This window comes from Echiichthys vipera (genome assembly GCF_963691815.1).
Source record: "Echiichthys vipera genome assembly, chromosome: 2".
Lineage (NCBI taxonomy): Eukaryota > Metazoa > Chordata > Actinopteri > Perciformes > Trachinidae > Echiichthys > Echiichthys vipera.
This window is the reverse complement of record NC_139827.1, coordinates 31,762,901-31,787,001: the sequence shown is the minus strand read 5'-3', so window position 1 is coordinate 31,787,001 and position 24,101 is coordinate 31,762,901. Positions and strand designations below refer to the sequence as shown.

The 24,101-nt window shown below is 40.7% G+C and overlaps 1 protein-coding gene across 1 annotated transcript in view; it reads right to left on the bottom strand.

Annotated features, from left to right (window-relative positions):
* Positions 1 to 24,101, bottom strand: part of sorcs3a (sortilin related VPS10 domain containing receptor 3a) — a gene marked incomplete at both ends in the record, with an annotated part of 290,454 nt that overhangs the window by 61,138 nt on the left and 205,215 nt on the right. The window contains 6 exons of the mRNA XM_083937916.1: positions 733 to 879; positions 10,900 to 11,079; positions 11,531 to 11,620; positions 19,883 to 20,001; positions 20,657 to 20,721; positions 21,964 to 22,037. Coding sequence (XP_083794042.1) covers positions 733 to 879; positions 10,900 to 11,079; positions 11,531 to 11,620; positions 19,883 to 20,001; positions 20,657 to 20,721; positions 21,964 to 22,037 — 675 coding nt within the window. The remainder of the gene's footprint in view (positions 1 to 732; positions 880 to 10,899; positions 11,080 to 11,530; positions 11,621 to 19,882; positions 20,002 to 20,656; positions 20,722 to 21,963; positions 22,038 to 24,101) is intronic.

Genomic DNA, 24,101 nt, shown 5'->3' with positions numbered 1-24,101 from the left:
ACAATCCACGGTTCGTGTCCAATTCATGTCCCATGCTTCACTGTAGTTATGTTGGAAATGCAGCAGATTTAAGCTCACCCACGGCCTTTTCCTAACAAAATGGTTTTGGTGCCCAAACCTAAAAACATAGTATGTTTGCAGTGTGTTTATTGGGTCCTGCCAGCACCAAAAACATTGGTGTATATACTGTATTATTTATACATTCATAGTTTAAACATTGTTAATAGATTAACCATTGATTTTGTGTCAGCAGGTAAAACATGTTGTTTTACTGTGTGTTTTAACAAAGGTGCATAGCCTACCTGTATTAAGAAGTGAAATTACATTCTAGTGCATAATACTATTCATACCAGTGCAATTATTATAGTTATTTTAGTGCAATAAGGGCAAGGCTACATTGTATTCATCCGTTTTTGTTTTCTTTCCCTGTGTATTTAAGCGATGCTTTGCTGATTTAAATACAGCTCTATGACATGGCAGAGCGGGCAGTTTGTGCAGAATAATGATGTGTGGTTTCCCCTGCGTAGGAGCAGTGAATGGATACCCCTTGACAGGTCTGCATATATCTGTGCCGACCTCTGCTGCGCCATCCCTTTAAGGCACTGACCAGGAGCAGCACGCCTACATCTCACAGACTGCCAACAGTTTATTTTTTAAATGCCCACTCCCATCCGCAGCAATGTTAAATCCCATCCGCTCCCACAGGATCCCAATCCCAATGCAGTATCTTACCAGTATACAATGAATGTCGTTGCCATCCAGGTCAGTCACAGGAGCCTGCAGGAGCCTCCAGTCCCGGCCTTTATTGTAGGTCATGAAGGTCTTGACCTGGTTGTCTTGCCTCTTGTTAGCAATCAACATGCCTTTTATTCCTGCCACCTGGTGGACACATATGCATAACAGGTTGAATCTCAACTGTACCCTGTAAAAAAACTGTTTTTTATCCATCATTCATACTTGATGATCCCTTGAAGATTGCAAACACTGGCCATGTGTTGGACTTTGGTTCATTGTGGTGGTATGTTACCAGAGGTGTCAAGTAACAAAGTACAAACACTTTGTTACCTTTCTTAAGTAGACATTTTGGTATCTATGCTTTACTGTAGTAATTATTTTTCAGAGGTCTTATTACTCATACTTTTACATTTTCACGCAATTATCTGTATTTTCTACTCCTTACATTTTAAAAATAGCCTTGTTACTAGGGATGGGCACCTAAACCCAGTTCTAAATTTACCCCGGGGCAAGATTTTGAAATACCGAAGAATCAAAAGGGTCTGAAGTAATCATTTCTGCTTAACAGCCCTTGCAATCTGGTTGTAAACAGTCTAAAGAAGAGGCTTTATTTCACCAAATCTGACGCAAATAGTTATGCTAATAAGTTCGAAGAAGGGTTTTGCATGTAAGGGAACACGAGCAGCCTCTCAAAACATCTAAAAGTGCAGAATATTGAGACGGATAAATGCATCGTTTTTGACAGCCGAGCTCACAAAATCTTCTACACACATACACAAACACACACACACACACACACACACGCGCAGTATATTGAATTGTCAAACATGGCTGTTGTCAAACATTTATGACATGGTATCCAGGAAGAGCAGCCAACCCTTCCCCATCCCCGGCCGTACCTTGAAGAATATTTTGATTTGGTTGGACGCAAAAACAACTTCTTTCAAATGTGCTGCAAGCTCTGCTCACCCCATATCACGAGCTAATGGCTTTCAAAAACTCAACTTCAACATTAACATTTTAATATGACATAATAGTCATTATGGCCTTTAGAAATTGTATTTTTAGGGAGGAAGGGTAGTGCTCTATAGGCCCCTATGGCGTGGCCTAAGCCTCTGTATGTTACAGATTCACCAGTAGCTAGGTTACAGAGTAAACAAAAGCATAGCATGGATGTATGTACCTAAAAATGATGTTGAGCTATAAAGCATGATATAGCAAAGCATATGTAACTGGGTCACATAAGAATGAGTTTCCAATATGTGTAATATTTTGATAGGCTGATGGCTTGGAAAAGACCCTCACAGCACCTAAACAACCAATCTTGTAAAGACAAACAGTGACTACCGACATGTGCCTCTGAGAGAGAGCGTGTAAGTCTCTCTCTCCAGGAATATACAGTAATGTGAATTTTATTTCTTAATTTATCATTGATTATCATTGCTTTAGAGTCGGCAAATGCTTTGTGTTTTATTCCTGAGTGATTTGGATACATTTCCACAATAACCCTCTCAATGCAAACCAGCAAGGGGCATTTTATACTGTATTTACCTCTCCCATTACTGTTTAGTCCTCCATTACAGATGAAAAAGCAAACTCGGTGCTCTCATCTCAAAGAGTGTTCACAACACTAGCTGAGTTAAATACAAATGGCGTGCTTGTGCTTTTTTGCTGCGGAGCACCGGAGCAGAGTCACCTGCATTTTCTTACTCTGCGGCTAAGTGCTATCTTTATTATATGCTTTCACATCTCAGCAATCCAGACAGTACAAAATGATGACCGTTGAGAAGTGACACCTTGTCTGTTTTCTTCCCAAACACACACACACCTACATACAGTACATACAAACACACTCAAACAAAACCCCCTCTTCCATAAATCCTGCCTGCTAGTTGTTTATCAGGTTTTGGACATATCTCTCAACTTAACCAAATCATGATGATATGCAATGGAAATGACAGTGTCACTCCAAATGGTTGCCATGGTGAGGGGCTCCATTACCTCCCTGAAGGAAGCTTGTCTTTATAAGTGGCACTAATAGGCAGCACATTTGACATTGTCATAGAAACATTGTTTTCTGGATGGATGCAGCTAACGATGGTGTTACCATCCTTACCCAACCTAACCTGTCAGTCTCTGTAGTAATTATTTATTGCCTCCAACTCTTCCATTACATGTGCACACTCAAACACACCTGCATGCAAACAAGGAGAGCCACACATCCCCACCATCATGCATTTCTCTCTATCCATCACTCACACCACCCACACACACACTTTCTTGACAACAAAGTGAAGGACGGGCCATATATCTCTATATATGATTTATTACCTCAGTAAACATTTTCCTAATGAGTTTATGGTCTCAGTCTCTATTTACAAGTATTCTTCAATACAGCATTTGTAAATTCTGGTCCAATTTAGAGAAAAATTGATGATAAACCAGGGGATGCTTTTGGATGTGGCTACCCTGTTAATTACAGGTCGTGTTTTTGTGTGTTGTCTGGGTTAACTTTGACCCTCTCATATGGGTTTTCACTTCATTTAAGCCTGTGAATGTTCTCATTCGTCCAGGTCATCGTTATCCGCAAAGCAATTTCAGTCAAAAACAACTGGACTGGTTGTTTGTCTAGGAAGACGTTTCACCTCTCATCCAAGAGGCTTCATCAGTTCATGTACGCATCTGACCAGGCTGGGACTGGTCCAACTAACTGGTGTGGAGATCCAGGTATTTAACCTCTCACAAGGCCGATGATGTCACTGACACCCTTTGTGCTCCAAGTGCCCACACCCGTCGTTAGAGTGACAGTCGTTGGTGGGCAGTTGGTTTCAACTTCGTTAGTGCTCTATTGAGTCTGAACGACAGTCGTTGGGGTCACCCGGGCCATGTGTGAACAGTTGTCCTTTGAGGTTAGATTGTTGAATCTCCTGGGAAGGGATGAAAGGGCAGCATTGTAAATTGGAGATAAGTGGTGTCTCAGACCTCCTCCTCTGTTTAGCGATGGTTTCGCCACTTTTACATAGATGGCTTCTTTTACTCCTCTTTCAAACCATCTGTCCTCTCTGTCCAAGATTTGGACATTGCTGTCATCAAAGGAGTGGGCTTTCTCCTTGAGGTGTAAGTGGACAGCGGAGTCCAGGCCTGAGGAGTTAGCTCTCCTGTGTTGGGCCATGCGTTTATGCAGTGGTTGTTTTGTTTCTCCAATGTAAAGATCTTTGCATTCCTCGTTGCATTGGACAGCATAAACCAGGTTGCTTTTGTGGTGGTGTGGTGTTCTGTCCTTCGGATGTACTAGTCTCTGTCTGAGTGTGTTACCGGGTTTGAAATACACAGGGATGCAGTGTTTGTTGAAAATCCTCCTGAGTTTTCTCTGATACCCCAGCCACTTCATTTAAGTTAATTGTAACATTGTGGTCACCTGAAAATGTATTGACCAGCGTTCGGTTGCACCTTGCTAATGAAACTAACATTAGCTAGCTAGCACTAGTGTTAGCTGGTAATTTAAGGGGAACTGGCGATTTTTACCAGCTCTGTGTCACTCAGGACCCCAGGACAAACGCTCTCGTCGTATGCCACCATGGGCTTAGTGGCCAAGCGTGATACTGCAGCACTTGCCTGTTTAAGTGGTGGTCCTGAGGCCCGGAAGCATATTTGCCCATTAAGTTCCATGCGGGGAAGAGGAGATCACCTCCGAAAATAATTTTTGAATACCAATCGAAAGGCTCATAAATCTTCAGACTCTCGATTAAGAAAATGAATGTGGTCATAATTTTAGACCCTACCAAAATCAAGTTATGGGCAAGAGAAGGAGGGTTTGCATCTAAAAAGAGCCGTAGTGAAACACATTCAGCAGCTTAGGTCCTGTCTTCGTAAAGGTCTAGTGCAAGGCTCCGGCAACGACACAACTCTTCTGCTCACACTTTTTGTGCATTTCGTTTGATGTTTTTTCTAATGCTGTTTGTTGTGTTTGGTGTTGTTTTGTGCTTGGTGCTCGGGCATGGACTCTGGAACGTGAAGATTTCTACAGCTGGTAAGTCCTAACGCATTCACAAGAAGCAAAAATGGCAGCGTTTTTAAAGTGGGATTCCGGCATAAAATCATCCTAGGGTCGTTTTTGGCAAATTCACTCATCAAATATGACAATTTTGTTTGTGTAACAGCGATTAACGGAGATATCCTGGAAAATCCCAACCAGACAATTGACACTTATGAGCTTGGGGCAGTACAGTCAAGCCATTAAAAAGGCTCCTTCCTTTTGTCTTGCATTTGTTAACTGACTTGAATGGACTTTACTATGAGAGAGGCTGGTACTGGGGCCAGTTGGTAAGTTTTTCAAAACACTCTTTTAATAAACTCCAGGTATGCTAACTATGTTGTTGGTGCTTCGGTTAATGTGTAAGGACTCTTATCATGCTACTGCAGAGGTTTTGTGTTATTTTGAGCAGTATTAGTGGTTAAAAAAGACGTTTTAATGCCTTATCTTGCTGCCCCAAGCTAATGATTGTTTTAGCTGCAATTGGTTGTTAGCAAATGTTAGCGAGTTTCCGGGATATCTCCATTAATACGGAACAAATTGTCTCAATGGCTTATTTGATGAGTGTATTTGCCGAAAAAAAGACCCTGGGATGATTTTATGCCGGAATTTCACTTTAAGGGAGCCTGCGCCACTGAGCAGGTTTCCATTGGAATGAATGGGCGCCATTTTTTCTGTCCACTGTCCATTCTTGTCCATGGTGTCACTGCAGCAAACAGTGGCAGCAACCGGAGCTCCTTGCTCACCCACCAGCAATAGTCCACCAGATGATTCACATCAACTGGTTGACTGTCAGTTTCCTTTTTTAGCATTTGTCTTAGAGCAGCGTCACTGAAACGGCAGCAGAACACAGCCTGACATTTCTGCTCACAACTTAATCCAAATAGAACATTTTTTCAGCCTAGCATTGTTAAGAAAGAACCGGACTGCTGAGGTGTCAGTTCATCTTTATCTCTGCACTGCTGCAGAGCCTCCACCCTGGTTGTGAGTGAGTGTGTGCGTGCATGCGTGACACAGTAACAACACTCACGCTTACACACCAAAATGAAAACACTTTGCTGCAACATATGTCTTTCAGTTTATTCAAAGGAACACGTTTCTTTGGTATTCTGCATTATTAAAAGAGCCCTACTCTGTACTATGTGAAATACATCCTAGTAACACAGTTAAGACTATAGTAAAAGCTGCCATTTAGTTGCTGTATCAGTGTTTTACCCTTTAGAAGCATTTTAAAATATGAAATTTTAAGATAACCGAATATACTGTAATATACTGTTTCTGTCCGTGCTTCAATATACTGTGGTATAAATATTAGGCCAAACTGCCACAGCCCTCAGCTAAATGATGATAAAAGAGACTTAACAGGGAACTAAAGACCAGGGTGATAATTCTGTGTGGTTTGGTCACAACAAGTGACCCCATTTTACATAGTAATTTGATCAACTGTTAATATTTAAACATGGCTTGGTGTAGCTTTAAACTTACTCTGTATATACAGAATGTCACGGACAGCTTTGAAATACATCTTCACAGACACCATAACAAAATCTACATTTAAAGGTTGAATATGTAAAATCTTTATTAAAAAGCTATATTTAAAAAATAATAATGAGGGTATTGCTTTTCCATAAAAGTAATAATATAATTAAAAAAAATATATGTTTAGGGTGAATTAATAATTTAAAAACATTGTTGACAGGTTTCACAATGACTTTCTGTCACCTTCTGTTTCCATTGTAGCAGCCAATAGTGTTGGGCATTGCTGGTTGCCAGGGTTGTCTGTTGTTGCTACAGAAACATGGACACCACTTGAAGAAAGACTTCCAGTTGAAGACTAACTTTAAATACTGTTGCTAAGTTAATTGATAAGTCCAAATGAGTCATTACCCTGTATGATTTATCACTGACATGGAGCAGGCTGATCGCTTGCCACACTCTGCAACAAACCTGGCAACCTGACTGCTGGAACTATTTTTGCTGTTGCGACTACGATCTTGAGACACTAGATGGTGGTTTTTCTCTCATTCTACATATTCAACCTAAAGTACTCCACCCATCTGCGTGTTGCAGTTGTGGTGATTAGCAGCTTTTTATTAAAGAGCTGCTGATTTTCATGTTTTTTACCCCTTGAACTGCATGAGTACATGAGGAGCAGGGCCCGTGTGTCCATTTCTAAATATTCAATAGATTAAAACGTGGTTGGTAGTTTGAAAATGCTGCTGTTCAGTAAGATCTTTATTGAGCAGGGAATCTGCAGTTATTTACTGTATAGCATTTTACAATACATTATAGCACTCATTTGCTGAATCGCAGCATTGTGAGTTTAAGTGTGCTGGCAGGAAAAATGCAAACATGAAGAGCTACATCATCATGAGTATCAGAATATCCCAGATCATCTAATACTTCACTGACAACAATCCACTTCATGTCTTCAACCAATCATTCAGAGCTGTTTATAGTGACAGATGAGAGAGAGAGAGTGAGATGTTTGATAGAGTGAACCCATGCCAAGCGGATTGATAACTGCCGGAGCAGGTGGCTCTCCCATCTCAGGTTGAAGGGAAGTTTAGCGGGTGATGTAGAGCCCTGATGTTAACAGAAAAACTTGTTTGCACAACAATGGCTCATGATTACAGAACTTGCCCTTTTCCAATCTGATTGGCAGTAAAATAATACTTCTAATTTAGATGATAATTGTGCAATTTTCTGTGTGGATATAGCATAATTGATTTTAGGGAGGAGGAAGCAATAAGAAAAAAGGCCGTCTGGGAAGAGACATGACTTCTAAATGGAAGAACAAATACAACTTTCACATACTTTGCTGTTTCCCATCTGGTCTGGACTGGAACTGTGTCTTCTCTCTGGAACATTAGGTCTCTGAAGTGCAGTTTGTCAGCGTCTAACAGCAATAAATGGCTTGAGTTCCATAGCATATATCTTACCCCGTGTAATGGGTCCTGATTTATCAGAGACAGCGGTGTATCATCTATCTCTTGTTTAGGTTCTGATCAAGAACGGAGCTGTGACCGTGTGACAAATGTAATTAAAACGCCTTATCATCCCATGCTGCATAGTGAAATGCTTTTACTGCTTCATGGTAATAGGGGCTGCATGCACACCAAGAGCCACACACACCACATACTGTGCAGGAGAGGTAATGGCATTGTTAATTACCACACTGCTGCCACTGCTGCTCGCCAATATCTCACTTCCTTCACTCTCTCAGCCACACCTGCCAGCGTAGGAGTGATAAACTGGGTTCACCAGGGAGTGGAGAGGGAGGGAAATCTACTTTCCTGCTATGAATGCTAATGGTAACACATACAGTAGCTAGCCAGTAAGCTAACAAGGTCATTACAAGTCCAGAGGTGCATGGCAGTGAGCCCCATTAAGCTTGCTCTTTATACTGCATATGTCTGCTGTCAAGTAGATGGACGACAACAGCCTGTAATGCAAACTTATCCATGTAAGACAAACATGCAACATAAACTCTACTCCAAGTTTGTGTATGTAAAGCAAACAATACAAACCGATCATTACATTTTTAAACTAACAGTTGATAAGTCATTATGACTTAAGATGCTCTGATCAATATTCTCATGTTAACATACAGTACAATATCTGCACGATAGACTAGATCAGCAACTAACTAGTGAACCTAGGTTGCATCCACAGTAGGAGTGGGCGATATGGCAAAAATATCATATCCAGATTTTTTCACAGTAAAATCACAATCAGGATTTTATCAGTTTTTCTACTTGAATTTTAAATTATTTTGCAAGTTACTGAACAGTGCAACCAAAGTATTTCCCTATGTAAAAATATAACCCTAAAAGAGAAAAAATATAACAGAGCATTTAGGCCAAAAAACCTTTCTGAACAGATTTGAATCAGTTTGTGCAATTTTGCCAACTTATGTTTCAAATACAATGAACATTTAACAAAGCTGCCTAAAGATACCTGTTGCCTCTGCTGGCTGTGGTGTGGCTGGTCTCCTCTTCATTTCACTCTCAGGATATTACCCGATTTCTATTTTATTCCTGTCACGCACATTGACAGCTGGCCATGAGGTTGACATGATTATTTATTCATGTATTTTGTTTATTATCTAAACAAGACCTCCTCATTTCACTACAAAACCTATATAAATGTAGCCATCACCTTCTGCTACTCTCTGAATCAAAGATGAAGGGGTATGAAAAATCCTTGTCACTGCCTGTAGTTCTCTATGATTGGTTGATCAGCCTGTCTTTAGTGTGGTGCATGAGGCGAACTAGCCAATAGTGGGATTTTGCTGAAAACCCCATGTGTCTGTGCAGAGCACAGAACAGCAATGGATACGATACTATGATCTCTCTGCTTTGGCAGATCGTCAACACGCTCTAATCCGTCATGATCTAATATCGTCATATCGCCCACCCCTAATCCACTGTACAATGTTTTCACTTTAAACCTGTGTTTTGAAACAAATACAATCTCCCTCCACATAAGCGCTATAGTTCCGTATCAGAAATAATCTTCGTCCATGTCAAGATGTCTTCAAATGCATATCTCCATTCACCATTCATATAAATTGAAAATACAGAAAATTATTTGGACGAAGAACAGCAGTGGTGAAAAGTAGAGACTATTAACTTGGACCGTTGACAAGATGGAATTGTTACTGAAAGTAACACGAGTATAAGGCGGTATCGGCGGTGGAGAACACAGATGGGGCGTCATTGCAAAGCAAATACGTTGACATATTAAAATGGTACAGGGAGCATTATCCATCCTGGAAGCCACGATAAAGAGAAAGAAGCTGTTGTTTAAATTTGATTTATATTCATATAGCTTATATATTGTACAGTATGTCTATTGCATTGCACATTTTCATCTCCTGTTTTTCTATCTCTTTGCACTATTCGTTTTTTTGTTTTTTTTCTATTTCTTTTGAACTATTTAGAATTTATTTTATTTTTTATTGTATATACTTTGTACTATTGCACCGTGGGTCAGAGAGAATCTTATTTTTCGATTCCTCTGTATGTCTGGCACTTATTGCAGAATTGACAATAAAGCTGACTTTGACTTTGACAAAAGAAAGATGAAATCTTAAAGGTACATTAGTTTACCTAACTGGTAAGACTGACTGATGTGGGCGTCTGCTAACCTGACTCCCACCAGATGACTTTCGTTCGGCCTAGCTCCGCTCAACCATCTGGATTCGCTCCATAAGAAAGTGATTTCAGGGTCGGCAAAAAATGGTCAGGCCAATCAGGGCCACGTTTTATAGATGTGAGGTAGCGGGTAAGCGACTGTGGCGGCTTGCATCGAGGAAGCAGATGTCAACATGGATGCTGCTGTTTCATCCGTGTTGTCCAATCTAGAGAATCTTTCTTCTTTAAAAGAACACCAGAGAACGGATCTGAAGGCTTTTGTTGGCGGAAACCATGTCGGCTGTTCTGTTTGGCTTTTCCCTGCGTCACTCATCAGCCTCACAGGTTGGTTTCGATGTTAGTGGTTGAAGTAGCATGTCAATGAAAATATCAGACAAGTGGTTTATCCAGTCATATGCAAGGATTTTTGATAAGGCCCAGCCTCCTGAAATCACTTCCCAGTCGAGCGATCCCAGATGGATGAGGGAAGCAAGGGGGAACGAAATTCATAAAAAAAGAAGATAGATAGATAGAAGATATTGGTGAATGAGACCCATTCTTCCTTAAATATATATAAAAAGAAAATCATGCAAGTAAACAAAAGAGGTAAAAGAAAAAAAAGTATAATGTGTGCTAAATATGAAAGTAAGCAACTGTTTTTATGTGGGAGTGATAGGTTCAAATCCTGTGTTTAATGTTTAATTCAGCCACAGCATTTAACTGTTTGGTCACTGGTTGATTAACAACCCTATTGATGCACAGTTCCGAGACACTGTGTGGAGATTTTGATGTAAAAATCTGAATGCATTGCACATATGACCGCGGGTCATCAAAAAACCCTTTGCTCCACTTTGTACATGTTGCCATAAGCATGTGTCTGTACTTTATGGCACATTTGAAAAGGCAGTAATAGTCCCTATACATTCCCATATTTAATCAAGAACCCTTACTGTTTGTATCCTCTAAGGATGACCCGTTTCATCAGGTGCCTACCTCATACAGATCTAGCATCTGGTTCCCTCCGATGCCCCTAGTGGTCTTGACATTTTCCATGGCCAAGGTGAAGTAGATCCCTCTGGTGTCAGACAAGTAGAGGTTATAGGTGTCATTCTGGTTCCACTCCTGCACCGCCGCAAATACCTGTTTCTCATCAGTGCTGACGATGTGTAAATCCTATCAGGGAGCAGGGAGAGATTAAGAGGAGTTATGACTGGAAGAGGAGAGGTGACAGATTAGAACATGCTGACCCTGTGGGACTGGTCATGAGATCAATGCTGTGGTGTGAATATAAATGGTTGGCGACATACTGTAATATATAGCTCACTAAAAGGCTCGCTCTGAGTGTGGGACTGTGCTTTTAAAGTCAAAGTATGCCCGCTTTTAAGGGAAAAACAAACTGGGGAAAATAAGGTGGTGACACGCCTGTAGCTTGACGCATATTTTAACATAAATTTTACCCTTGTGACAGCATCACATTCAAAAGCTTTCAAGAATAGGAAGGGGGATACTTAATTGAGTCTAAGATTAATTAACTCTGTGGCATTCTGAAATGAAAACAGATTTCTATGAGTCACAGAAGATAAAGTGTCAAAATACTTGTCAGGCTAATTGTGCCACAACTTACCTTAGGCAGGGAATATTTGGGTAGTTTAATTTGTATAAATGAGTCTCTCTTGTAGGACACATAATAGGTGGCTCGTCCTGATGTAGGAACCTACAACACATGAAGTACATTTCATTCCATACATTCACTATAGGGCTGGGCGATTTTTCAATATAATCATTAATCGTTTTCTTATTTTTTCATTTATTGCCCAAACTGTGGAATAATCATAAAGTGGGCATGTCTGTAAAGATGAAAGTCGTGGGTATTCATAGAACTCATTTTCATATCTTGAAGTCAAAGGTCAAGTGACCCCTTTGTCAGGTTTTCCCTCACTCATTTCTCCCTCATTTTAGCCCAACTCTGGAGTGGTATTAGCCCTCGTATGATACCATATGTATATCAAACTGAGCGTGCTACAGCTTCTGAAAGACAGAAATCAGGAGGTTAATGTACTTGTATTGTGATGAAATCATGTATCGAAATATCATGTCTAAATAGACAACATCTACTAAAACTTTGGAGAAAGAGATACCTGAGAGAATATCATTTGAACATTGAATCCTTTGGGTTTGTAATCAAAAACAATCATAAACTCTATATAATTTCTATCTATCATCTATCTCTGAAACTGACCAAACACAGGTTACAGAAAAACCCACGTAATTGGGTTTATGCTTTATGTTCCGATCCTTGCACGTTGTTTTAATTTTGCACTAAATTTGTTACTTACTATACTTTTCCTTTGTCAAGAATGTAATTCTCACAGCAGTTTACAAAAATAGGCTTTACCACGTGGTTATTTCATAAACACTGAAGAACAAATTAATAATACTTGATTTATTCTGAAATAGTGTTATTTTTTTACTGTTGAGAATTTGATAGAATTTCAGCTGTGTTTATACCACTGCTGTACTAGCATGTTTTTTTTTTTTTTAAATAACCAAGGCACTTCAACAAAAACCTTTATTTTGTGGAAAAAAAAACATTGATCAAAATTAGAGAGCAGTAATCATTGTATCAGAAGAGACGATTTCAACAATGTTTTCTTCTCTAGGATTCAAAAATGAACAGGAAGTGTAGAGACAACAGCGTTGAATGACATCAGCACATCTGCGCCCACAGGACATCACTAGTTTCTCACGCTGCTCTGGTTTGATCTGCGTCTACTCTTCATGCAGTCTCTACCAAAGTTGGGTAGCTGTAGTGGGTTGCCATTACCTTGTTGCTAAGGATTTTCTAGATTTTCTCTATGGGGTTTATAGAAAGACTGAACCCGAAGTGTCTCAAGAAGTCTGTTAAATGTGGAGGAGGAAGTGTCAGAGTTTAGATCTATAAGGTTAATTTAAAACCTTACAGTCTGGGTAAACAGCTTTCCGCACATAATAAATGCTACACTTGCAATTCATTTAGATAATCTTATTATGAAGTTATTATGGGAACTTAGAACTCGCTATTTAAGATTTTGTGACGTTGCAGGCATTCTGGATAATACACAAAGGTATACATGTTAACAAGAAGTAAACTTGTTGTACAATTGTAGGAGCCTGAGCAGGTAAGAAGGCAGAAGTTAAAGGGGGTTCATTATTTCTGCTGAGATAAACTGAACTGTCACCGCTCTGAAGTCCACACATCTATTTTTAATTGCAAATGTGTGTGAAACAGGTGCACTGTCAAACCCAGCAATGAAAACGTTTCCCTTTATTATCTAAAGCTTTGGTTTTATTTGAGCACTGTTTTTTCAGCCTTATACATCCCTTTCACTATTTCTCTTCACACTGTATAGTGATGGAGCTGTGCTGCTGAACAAAGGGTGGGGACACCTTGTATCAAGGCCTCATGTGTAATCACTGACACCATATCATATCTTCTCCAATCATTGAAGCGATGGGTGAATGCGCACATCAATCTCTCTATTTCTCCTGGTTACACAGGGTATTTTTTCTGGACTCATCTATAGTGATCTCCTGGCTTCCATTCAGAGGATGCTGCCTTCTCTAGGTGTCAATGTGCTTGGTGGTTTCAAAGTAGACTTTGGTAAATATCTCGTAGAGCAATCAATAGTCTCATTATTCTTTGTCAAGAGAAATCTTTAAGTTGTCTAACCAAGTCTCATCCGCAGACTAACAAAAAAGAAGTGGTCCATAATGGTTTAGACCCTTTGTAAACACTCCAAGCTGTTAGTCGTTAGCTTATGCAGCAAGAAAACACAAGGCTGCTGGGTGTTGGAGAATTGTCATTAGCCCTGGGGCCATTGAAGCCAAGCACTACACACACACACACACAGACAGTCGCATAACACACTTTTCCCTCCTATCAATAATGAGGAGAAATTCATCAGAGAGAAAACCTTCAAACCAAACTTGTGTCTCTGTGCTGAAGAGAAGTGATATCAGTATAAATATTGTATGACAGGGCAGATTCTTCTACTGATCTTGTAAGTGCTCCAAACAGCTCAGAAGAGAGAAAACAAGTTTAGAGAGGAAATATAGCAGACTAGCGGTAAGCACTGCAGAACAGTCCCACATGCAATTGAGTAAAGGACCAGGAGATCGATGGCGGGGTAACCAGAGGCGGTTTGAACTTTAAGAGGAATTGGTATGATTGATTTTTTTCCCCCACCCCTTTCAGCATCTTTCGTCTTTGACGCATACGTGTTAAAATGTGGAGGTGCTAGAATTGAAGGAGAGGTTTAGGTTGAGTGCTTGTGAGTTTACTTGGAAGACTTTGGAGAGGTCAAACAGGACTGAAGGATCTTTGGAGAACAGCTCTATTTCTTTGTCTAATGTGCTGCCAAGGCCACTAAGGGTTCCGGAGGAAGACTTGCCTGTAGGCGGCTCAGGTAAGTAGGCTTCAGACAAATCCCTGTTCTCTACTGAATAATACTTTTAGTGGGATCAAACAGCTGGAAGAGCACCATTACAACAACTACTACTACTACTATTAATACTGAAAATAAAAAAATAAAAATGTATTCCTTTAATGTCCTTAATATATCACTGAAATTCATTTGTAAAGTACATTGACAGCGTGCTCACACTATCCTTTTGGCCGTGGCCAAAACCGGTTTTTCAGCTAAAGTCTAGTACCTTTAAGTAGTGTGAGCGCACCCGCTCCGCGCTCAACTGCGGCCAGCGGACCGTCCACGGCCCGCTTGAAAGAGGTGGGCTTTAGCGGAGCCGTTTGCACATGTACGAGCACGAGCGTGCGCACGTGCACGTGCACGCGCACGAGCCCTACGGCAGTAGCGTTATGTCCGCCTGTTCGGACATGTAAATAGAAGGACGGACCATGCGCGGACATTTAACTACAACAACAATGGTGGTGAAAGGTTCACGTTGGTGTGGTGCGGAGGTGGAGTGTTTACTGCAGATTTGGTCGGATGAAAATATTCAAAAACAGTCGACAAGACGCACAAAAACTCTGAGGTCTATGGAAAGATTTGTAAACAAAGCCACACACGCGATCAATGCGTGTGACGTGTTACGGCGTGATGGCGTGTGGACAGCAAGAAGCATTGGCCGAGGCCCTGGTAGTGTGAGTACAAACGGGGCTGGGGCGCGGGGGGGGAGAGGGAGGGGGGACAAGTACCTTAAAGTCCGGGTCTCGGTCCGGGAGGACAGTGTGATCACGCCCTTAGTGCATTTAAGAGCGTGATCACACTGTCCTCCCGGACCACGAATGGACCATGAATCTTTTCATCCGACCAAATCTGCAGTAAACACAACGTGAACCTTTCACCACCATTGTTGTTGTTGTTAAATATCCGCGCATGGTCCGTCCTTCTATTTACATGTCCGAACAGGCGCACATAACGCTACTGCCGTAGGGCTCGTGCTCGTGCTCGTACACGTGCGCACGCTCGTGCTCGTACATGTGCAAACGGCTCCGCTAAAGCCCACCTATTTCAAGCGGGCCGTGGAGGGCCAGCTGGCCCCAGTTGAGCGCGGAGCGGGTGCGCTCACACTACTTAAAGGTACTAGACTTTAGCTGAAAAACCGATTTTGGCCGCGGCCAAAAGGATAGTGTGATCACGCTCTTAGTGATTCAGGCTTACAAGGTTTGCACAGGCTGAAGTCCGACAGTGTGATGCTTGATGGACTGTGGAGAGGTGAGGGGATCAGAGTGTGGAGGATTTTATAAATTATCCTTTTGTTGTCACAGTGTCAGGTGAGGTCTTAGAAGGACATGGGTCATCTACCTCTCTGGAAACAGAGAGCGCTGTCTAAGTTTAAAAGCAGCTGCTTCTGAGAATAGTGAAGTTTGTCTGAAGGTGGTGCCAGCAGTCGAGCATATATACATATATATATATATATATATTTCAGATGAACGTTTTTTTTTGTGTGTGTGTGTGTTGTTCTTTCTCTACAGGCACAATTCCCTCACTCGCTTCAGTGGGCGGGGAAATAAAATCAATGAATCAATTAAAAACACTGTTGATTTCTTTCCACGGAGTTGACATGAAAACTATTTTGGTTCAGTTAAAGTCTGCTGTCAGTCAGGTGATGAAGGTAGGTTATCTAGCCGCTGTCACTCGGCTCAGGAGCTGCTGACAGATAACAGAGACCAAACCGTTCTCCCAACTCGTCTCATAAAGAGGCTTGTCTGGGTAGATGCAGTGAGTGTGGATTGGATGACAGAATGCTTAGACACTGAAACTGCATAGTTCAATACAAGAAACTCCGTAATGTGTGTCTAGTGTTCTAAAGTGGTCTACTGAATTTTGTTGCGTGTTTGAAATGATGTCTAGCTTCACTATGAAAATTTACCTGGGTGTGCTATAGTGCTGATGGCAAGAACGTAAGCAGAGGTAAAATGAATGGTTTAAGACACTGTGGTCATGGGTCAGAATAGGAACGATTGAAATGAAAGAATATTTCGAGCAACCCGTGCACAAGTGCTAGTGGCTGCATATTTAGCGGCAGTAGATTCTCTACTGAATAGGGTAGGCCTCCTTGACTGTATGTTTTTGCGGTCATACCGTGCATTCACACCAAATGCATGGAGTTTAAATCGCCCGGAACGCGAGTGTCGCTTGCTCACATTTGTCACATTTTTTACTTGAAAAGTAAATATTTTTCAACTTCAAGCGACACACGTGATGAGGCAATGGATGCTTCATTGCATCACTCTTATCGCTCAGAACGCGTCGCCCGAAGCGACATTGCGTAACATCGCGCCATTTACTTGATTTTGAATGGCAGCTTGATGCTTTCATCGCCTCCGTCACTTTTGGTGTGAATAACCGGATAGTGGTATACTTGGAAAGCCTAATATTTTCTAGGCTGGTACCTCAGACTGTATAAAAAAAAATCAAAGTCCCTTCTCTAAACTTGATCCAATTGTACTCGCCTATGGGATTCGCCATCTTGTCAAACTTCGACTCTGCCTCATTTCTGTTAACAAAAAAAGGGCATTGATGTGACGTTGTGGGGAGGGAGATACTTCCATCTGGCTGTCACTCAAGAGGCTGCGCCCCTAATTATTCAACATCGTGTTGTCATGGAGATATGAACTAAACACACAGACTAGAAGGTTTTTGTACCTTCATAATCCTTGCACTTTTCAGCACTGAACTGGCGAGCAACTCCAGCTGCACTGTTGAACCGATTCCCCACTTTGAGTCTTTTCTTAATCGTGTCCTCTCATGCACTTGTTTTACCTTGACGACTGGCCTTTTTGAGGGTCTTAAATGAATCTGTGTTCTTTTAAAGTTTCAATATTCTTGAAATCACAGAATGTGAAGGTCCAACCTCTCTCTGATGGCTGAGAGGGTCATCCCTTTGGCCTTCATCTGGACAACCTGCTGTCTCAGGGTTTCAGTCTCCTTAGAACAGCTTGCCATCTTACAAAGTAACCAGGAGAGCTGCCAGATAAATAGGGTGTGTCCAACAGTTGAATAAAGAATAGTAGTGGTATAGCCACAGCAGATATTCTATCCAATTTTGAAAAAAAATTACAGTGTTTCAGAATAAATCAAGAATTAATACTTTGTTCTCTAGTTTTGATATCCACTGGATATTAGAAAAATACAGAGACAACTCACAAGTTATATTTTTTTCAAATGATCAATGTTCTTTCTATCCACTTCTACTTCTATGTTCTATAGCCACCTTTGGAAGGAGATACCTTTTGAAGAGGTAAGCAGAAACACAACACCATCCCTTTATCCCCACACACAGGTGCTGAAAAGAGCTTTAACAGAAATAAAGCACTGCAACAATTGCTGGATGTACATTTGAATGAAATTGGAGTTATTGTGGACTAGCCATGTAATTATGCCAACTTTTCCTGTTGACTTATAAATACATGAGCCTCATTTGCACAAGGCCAAAGTAAATAAATTCACGCTGTAGAGAAAATTAAAACACATCCCATAAATTACATCTGTGTGACTTGGAATTCAGGACATTACCATTTTTAGATTTTTCTTTCGAAAAATCAGGATTAATATGACACACAGCGTCAGTGGCTAGGATGAATATTAAAACTAGACTGGATTCACAGGAAAGCCGGGACAAATGTTCAGTTGAGGTTAAGGTAAAGAGATTTACATAGATTTTATATGAGATATATTGTTTTAAACCTTTGCATAGAAAAAAAAACCCTGTGATTTTTTTAGCAGTGGAGGTGAAGACAGAAAAGAGACAACAAGATAGAATAATAATAAATCTGTTTCAGCAGCATTTTGAATATTGATGTTAACAGTCTGGTGTAGAATCTGACTAGAATGAACTATTGAACAGAGATTTTTCCGGTGGCCAAAACATTATTTAACTGGATGCTCATGTTATTCTGTATCTCCTTTACGCTTAAAGGCTCAGACACAGCAACCCAATATCAATGAAATAGTGGCATCGAAGGTTGGTGGATGCGTTGCTTAGAGTTGTTCCAGTACTGATACCAGTACCAAAAATGCCTTGATACTGCCTAAATATTGGTATCAGCAGGTACACAAGTCTATGCAATGATCTGATACCACGTAATAATTAAGTCTGCAAATAAATCGTCTTTAGAGCAGCTTATGTATGTTCTTTTTCCATTATTATTGTCAAACTAGATAATAAAAGAAAGTTCTACGGCATTCATCCTCTGTATGTAAGCCAGGCTATACTACAATAGTATATAATACTTATACATACAGGAATAGCATCATACTTTTTTTTTATGCACTGGTATCAGATCAACCAAAGTCAAGCATCACAACGGGAAGGAATTTTACCTGATGCAACTGTTTATTCAAACAGGTTTCAAAGACAAATAGATTAATTAATAAAATTAATTAGAGATAGATTTTATCAGGAAGAGCGAGTCGCTCTCTTTCTGTTTACTGTAAAAACAAGCAACGTACAAAAACACCACTGACACATTTACTCAAACAAAACTATAAAGACTGAACGTGACAGGTGACATTCTGTTTAACATTCATGAAAAACTAAACATAGAGGCATTCACGAGGACAGCCAACATTACCCATTCTCTTCCTGTTTATCCGTCACTAGGCAACCGCCCTCCTTAAACCGGAATAGCTGTGCAGGGCTGCTTTCAGCTCAGCACTGAATCATTGATGTCGTACTGTTGTGGTAGAACAGTTCTAGTTAACAGTGGACACATTGCACCATTTTGGCTTCTTTTTTTAATTGTGAAATGATCCCAAACTTATTCTCTGCCTTTTCTGGATGTGGTGGTGTGCATCCGCAAAAACGGTCCGTGTGGAACAATGATCCCTGCGCTAAACAGGCCGCATAACGCGCAAGACAGGAATTAAACGCATCACAAATTTTTGTAATGGAATAACTGGAGTTACTTGAATAATTGTTTCAGCCCTAGAACAAACTATTTTCACCATGTGCGAGCGAACAATATCGAACTGTCTCTGCTAAAGAGCTTGGTGGCTAAAAATATAATCTTAACTGCTTTAAGTTTTTTTTTACATCTCACAGCCTCTTGACTGCAGCCGTCTGTTTAGTTTCCTCACTTCCGTATCTTTTCCGGTGCACTGACTGAACTGCCAGAGCGATTTCTCTTACTGAACGGCGATGCTGGCTCTGACGCAGAGTCAACATGCCAAATCATCCAAAAACCAGCTTAGGCCAATTACTGTTACTACAAAAACTAGGGTTTTCGATCAATAGCCGAGCCCTGTTTGCTGGCACTTTAGCCAAAAGTACTGGTGGTAGCTTGTATTTCTGTGACTCTTTAATCTTTCCATACCACTGTAGTGGTACTAACTAAAAATACTAACAGAATATTCATATAAAATTGCTAGTTATGACCACATTCATACATTTTTCATACTCAGCATTGATAGTCTTCATAGCATAATCCATCACGTAGCAGGTAGTAAGTGGGCCTGATTGTTTAGAGCCCTACCTGTATGAATATGTAGTCATCTTGAACCACCAAAGAGCTGATGTCAATGTATCCAGGGAATGGGTAGTTCCTGTTAGCTTCTGTGCACATCGGAGCTCTGCATGTGACATACTGCACATCTGTCACATAGGAAGATATACAGAAAGCATGAACATTTTATGACTACTGTATGCACAATTTAGTACATCTTAATACGATGAGCTATAGCAATAAAACATCTATAACACAGGATATATCAAGAGCACCTTTAGCCATTTTCTAAATCAATTTTATAGATAGTTAAAGTAGCTATGGTAAGATATTAATGTGTGTTAATTGAACTGTGTAGGGCTGTACTCAACTTGTCTATGCAGTCTGACATTTCTCGGATTAAATTGCCTTCCTTTGTACTACCAGATGTATTCCTATCATGTGTAGATACCACAAACAAGCATCTCGCCATGTCAATCAAGCTACCGTTATTTGAAAAAAAAGCAATGCTTATATCTCAGAGTGCCGCTCCGACATCACAGGCTGGCATTAACAGTTTCACCTATGTCACCTATGGAAGACCTTGGCGGTACTGCCATTCAGAGTTATGGAGCTGACATTCAGCCAGTGAAAGGGAAGAGAAGAAAGGCCATATTAATGAAGAATCATGCACTGGGTTTATTGGTGGGGCGAGCTAGTGCTGTTTCCCTGGGGACGCCTTCTTTTCTCCAGTAGTAGTTCATCGTTTTAGAGACCTGCTCATTACTCCTCTTTGATGTGCATGTGTGTGAAGGTGACACTCACTTCCTTCTGGTGTATGAGCCTCCATATGGACCAGATCTGGCTCCTTATCGAGGCCGGAGACAGACCTTGGAGAGAATGACAGACCGTGAAAGAATACATAACCATAACAGTTATGAATGGAAAGAAATTTAAAAAGCAAAAAAAGAAGACGAAAAATACCAGAATGTTGTCAGCGCAGAGGAAGGGTGGAAGAGGAAACAGAAAAGAGGCATTCTGTTTCTTTAATAGAAAGGAGACGACAGGAATGTGCCCCCAATATTCTAAATGCCACATTATAGGAGGACAGCAACTGCAACTCTGGACTAGTTCCTTCCAGCAAAATGTAACAATACACAAAAATATACAGTCTCCTCATCATTGAATGGGTGGTGCAGGGTCATCTCACTCTTTGACTGTGTATATCTGTGGGTGAAATTTGGCTTTCATGCTAATTTCCCTGCTTGTGGATTACACTGGATGCATGCAGTGATCCTATTGTGGCGATGTATTTTATATCCCTTGGATGATACCATTGTCTGAATGCAGCCAACTGGAGGTCTGCCTAGCCATTGCTATAGGCCCATCCAGTGTTTAGATGCCCTTGAAAGGGCTTTGGCGATGAAGGGCAAAGCCAAGGATGGATTGTGCACGTTATTTAGGATTATACTGTGATGGCAGACGATGGACGTAGCTCCAGATTTATTCAAGTTAGAGTGGTCATAGCCAACGGCAATCTCGGGCACACCCCAGTCACCTCAGAAAAGGGTAGAGGTGCAGTGAGCTGGAATAGATCTGGGCCTACGTTTGTGATGAGTGTGCACTTTCAGACATAGTAAGTACACTGCAGGGGCAGTGAGCAGCAGACGTGACCGGATGAGGAGTGACAGGAACATTGTGGATCCATTATTAGTCACAGTTCCTCATACTGTACGTGAGATTCTGTATCTGCATGTATGCATCTGTAGAAAACCACTCCACTGTCCTTTTATTACAGATGTTAAAAATATTCATCTAATATTTATGTGCAATATGCCTGGTATGAGCAGGATGTGTGTGAATAAGAAAGTGGGATGCGATGTGCCCTCAGAGGCTGAATGCAAAGTGTGTTCAGAAAGAGGAGATTAATCTCTGCCTGATTGCATCAAGCAGTAGATTATGTGCAGAATTTTTAGCGGCATCACCAGTCAGTCACACACAATATCACTTGCTTATTCGCGGAAAATATGAGTAATAGTTTCTGTGTTCCTGTGTAAACAAAAACCTTCGAGAAGAGCAACGGAGCAGGATGAAAAGAGAAAAAGCAAAAGACGTTAAAAGGAGTGACTCACCAGTAGAACCTGTTGGGCGTGACTTGTTCGTGGATGAGCTGCCATTTCCTTCCAAAGTCCACCGAACTATACAACTGTGGAGAAGAAAAAAGTCAGTCTTGTTAGTGAGATGAATGCATGTCTCTACTTTGGTTCGGCTTCCAATTAGACTGGCTGATTTAAAAGTCGTAACAGTGACGAGTGAGCTTGAGACATGGCTGGATAATTCCCGGTTTCCAGGGCTATAAAAGATCATCGGGAGATAGGCTGACATAGCGCTGAGCTGCTATCATCATTACCAAGTGGCCATTTAAGCTAACATACTGTCACTGATATAGGCATCTCTATCCACTTCTCCTCTTACAAATTAGTGCTATGCACAGGCAAAGCACATCATGGGAGTCATAAATTAAGACTGAAATAGATATGACATTAATATGCATACTTTTGCTTGCTCAGCAAATCCTTTAGTATGATTCAATAGGTTTTAGCCTGCTGTTGTATTGAAAACAAATGAACATAAAACTGTTTCCTGAGCATCCAAAAAAAACAAGGTCCTGCACAATTATGAACACATGGAATCATATAAAGCTCAGTGATGTACACTATGTAGCCACTGGCCCAATTACAGTGTATTAATGACATTTTCTGGTGCTCAGGCATTATTAATTACTCAGGTGCATTTCCTGACTGTATTGATTACTGTAGACACAGCTCCTCATTTTTGTTCCTCGAGGCACGGTGAGTTGGTGTCTCTAGTTGAGCTTGGTGCTAATGTTCCCACTTGTAGCCTTTTATCACAGCAAATCTGACACTTACTCAGATAAAAGGATACACATTACTCACACAGCTGCAAATTTATTTGTCAGCTTCGCAAGGGAAATCTATCTATGTCAGCAGGTGTGTTTTTGTCTCAACATGTAAAGCAAGCTTTGCATACATAGGCAGGTTGTTGCAGTAATCCGCTTCTAATTTGAAAATAGTAATTCTTTGGTTTCACATATGGATAAGGGATATATATATTCTTTGAACAACAATGCAATATTTGCTGATATCACAAAGTCTGCCACGATATGATTTTGAACTGAAGATTTTCTGATCCCCACAACCTCAGTAATGAACAGTTCCCCACCAGAGCATTTGGGTGGGTGTAACAGGGCAGCAGGCAGGGTCTCTCATCACTTTGGACAGTGACATATGACGCCAGCAGGCAGGCTCAGCCTCTTCTCTCTCCATTCATCAGTTCAATGACATCTTAAATTTTAACGCTTCTGAGCTGTCACAAAGTAAGCTTCATAGTTTCCCACTCACTTCGATAAATCAAAAGCGCGGTCAGCCAGCTGCCACGCCACCGAGGGCGACAGCCGAGGGGGCCGTGCAAATGGCCAGGAGTTCAAATGGTGATTGAGAAATAGCAGAGAACACATTGGATAAATTCCTTTTTTTCATGCTGATAGTGAGGTTCAGGCAAAATTTGTGGTTTTTTTTTTTAGCACTTTCTAATGTCCAGATTTGTGCAAAACCAAGACCTCAGCGGAAACTATGAAACATATATCATTACAAACACTCCACCACGAAAACAAGTAAAAACTGTACTTGTGATTAAATTGCAGGTCAACATTTGAGCCCATCTACAGTATGTCTATGAGCCTTTCCACACCAAGTTAAAGTCAAATTAAATTTCTGCAAGTGTTTCGATTTCTCTGGCTTTCGGATACACATAAAAACAAGCCAACCAATAAAATAATGACTATTGCTTTCGAGATCAGTTGAGTTCTGACGCCAGTGTCATAATTCTGTTTTTACCGTCACATAACAATATGAAGATTGTTCGCTTGCAATATGGTGTGAACTTTCACAAAGAGTCAGAGAGCAGAGGTCAGACTCAGAGATAAGATTATAGCAAATGATAATAATGTAGCAATGCTAATGTTAGCAGCTTTGGCAACAAGCAATCATTATTATAGTTCAAAACTGTGACAGCAAGTGAACTTTTCCAGTGAGTGTGGGTTTGTAATACAAGCCAAACTCCCCATGAAGTTGGGACGCTGTGTAAAATGTAAATAAAAACAACATACAATGATTTCCAAATTCTTTTAACCCCATATTCAATTGAATATACTACAAAGACAAGATATTTAGTTAAATGGGCGGCTGTG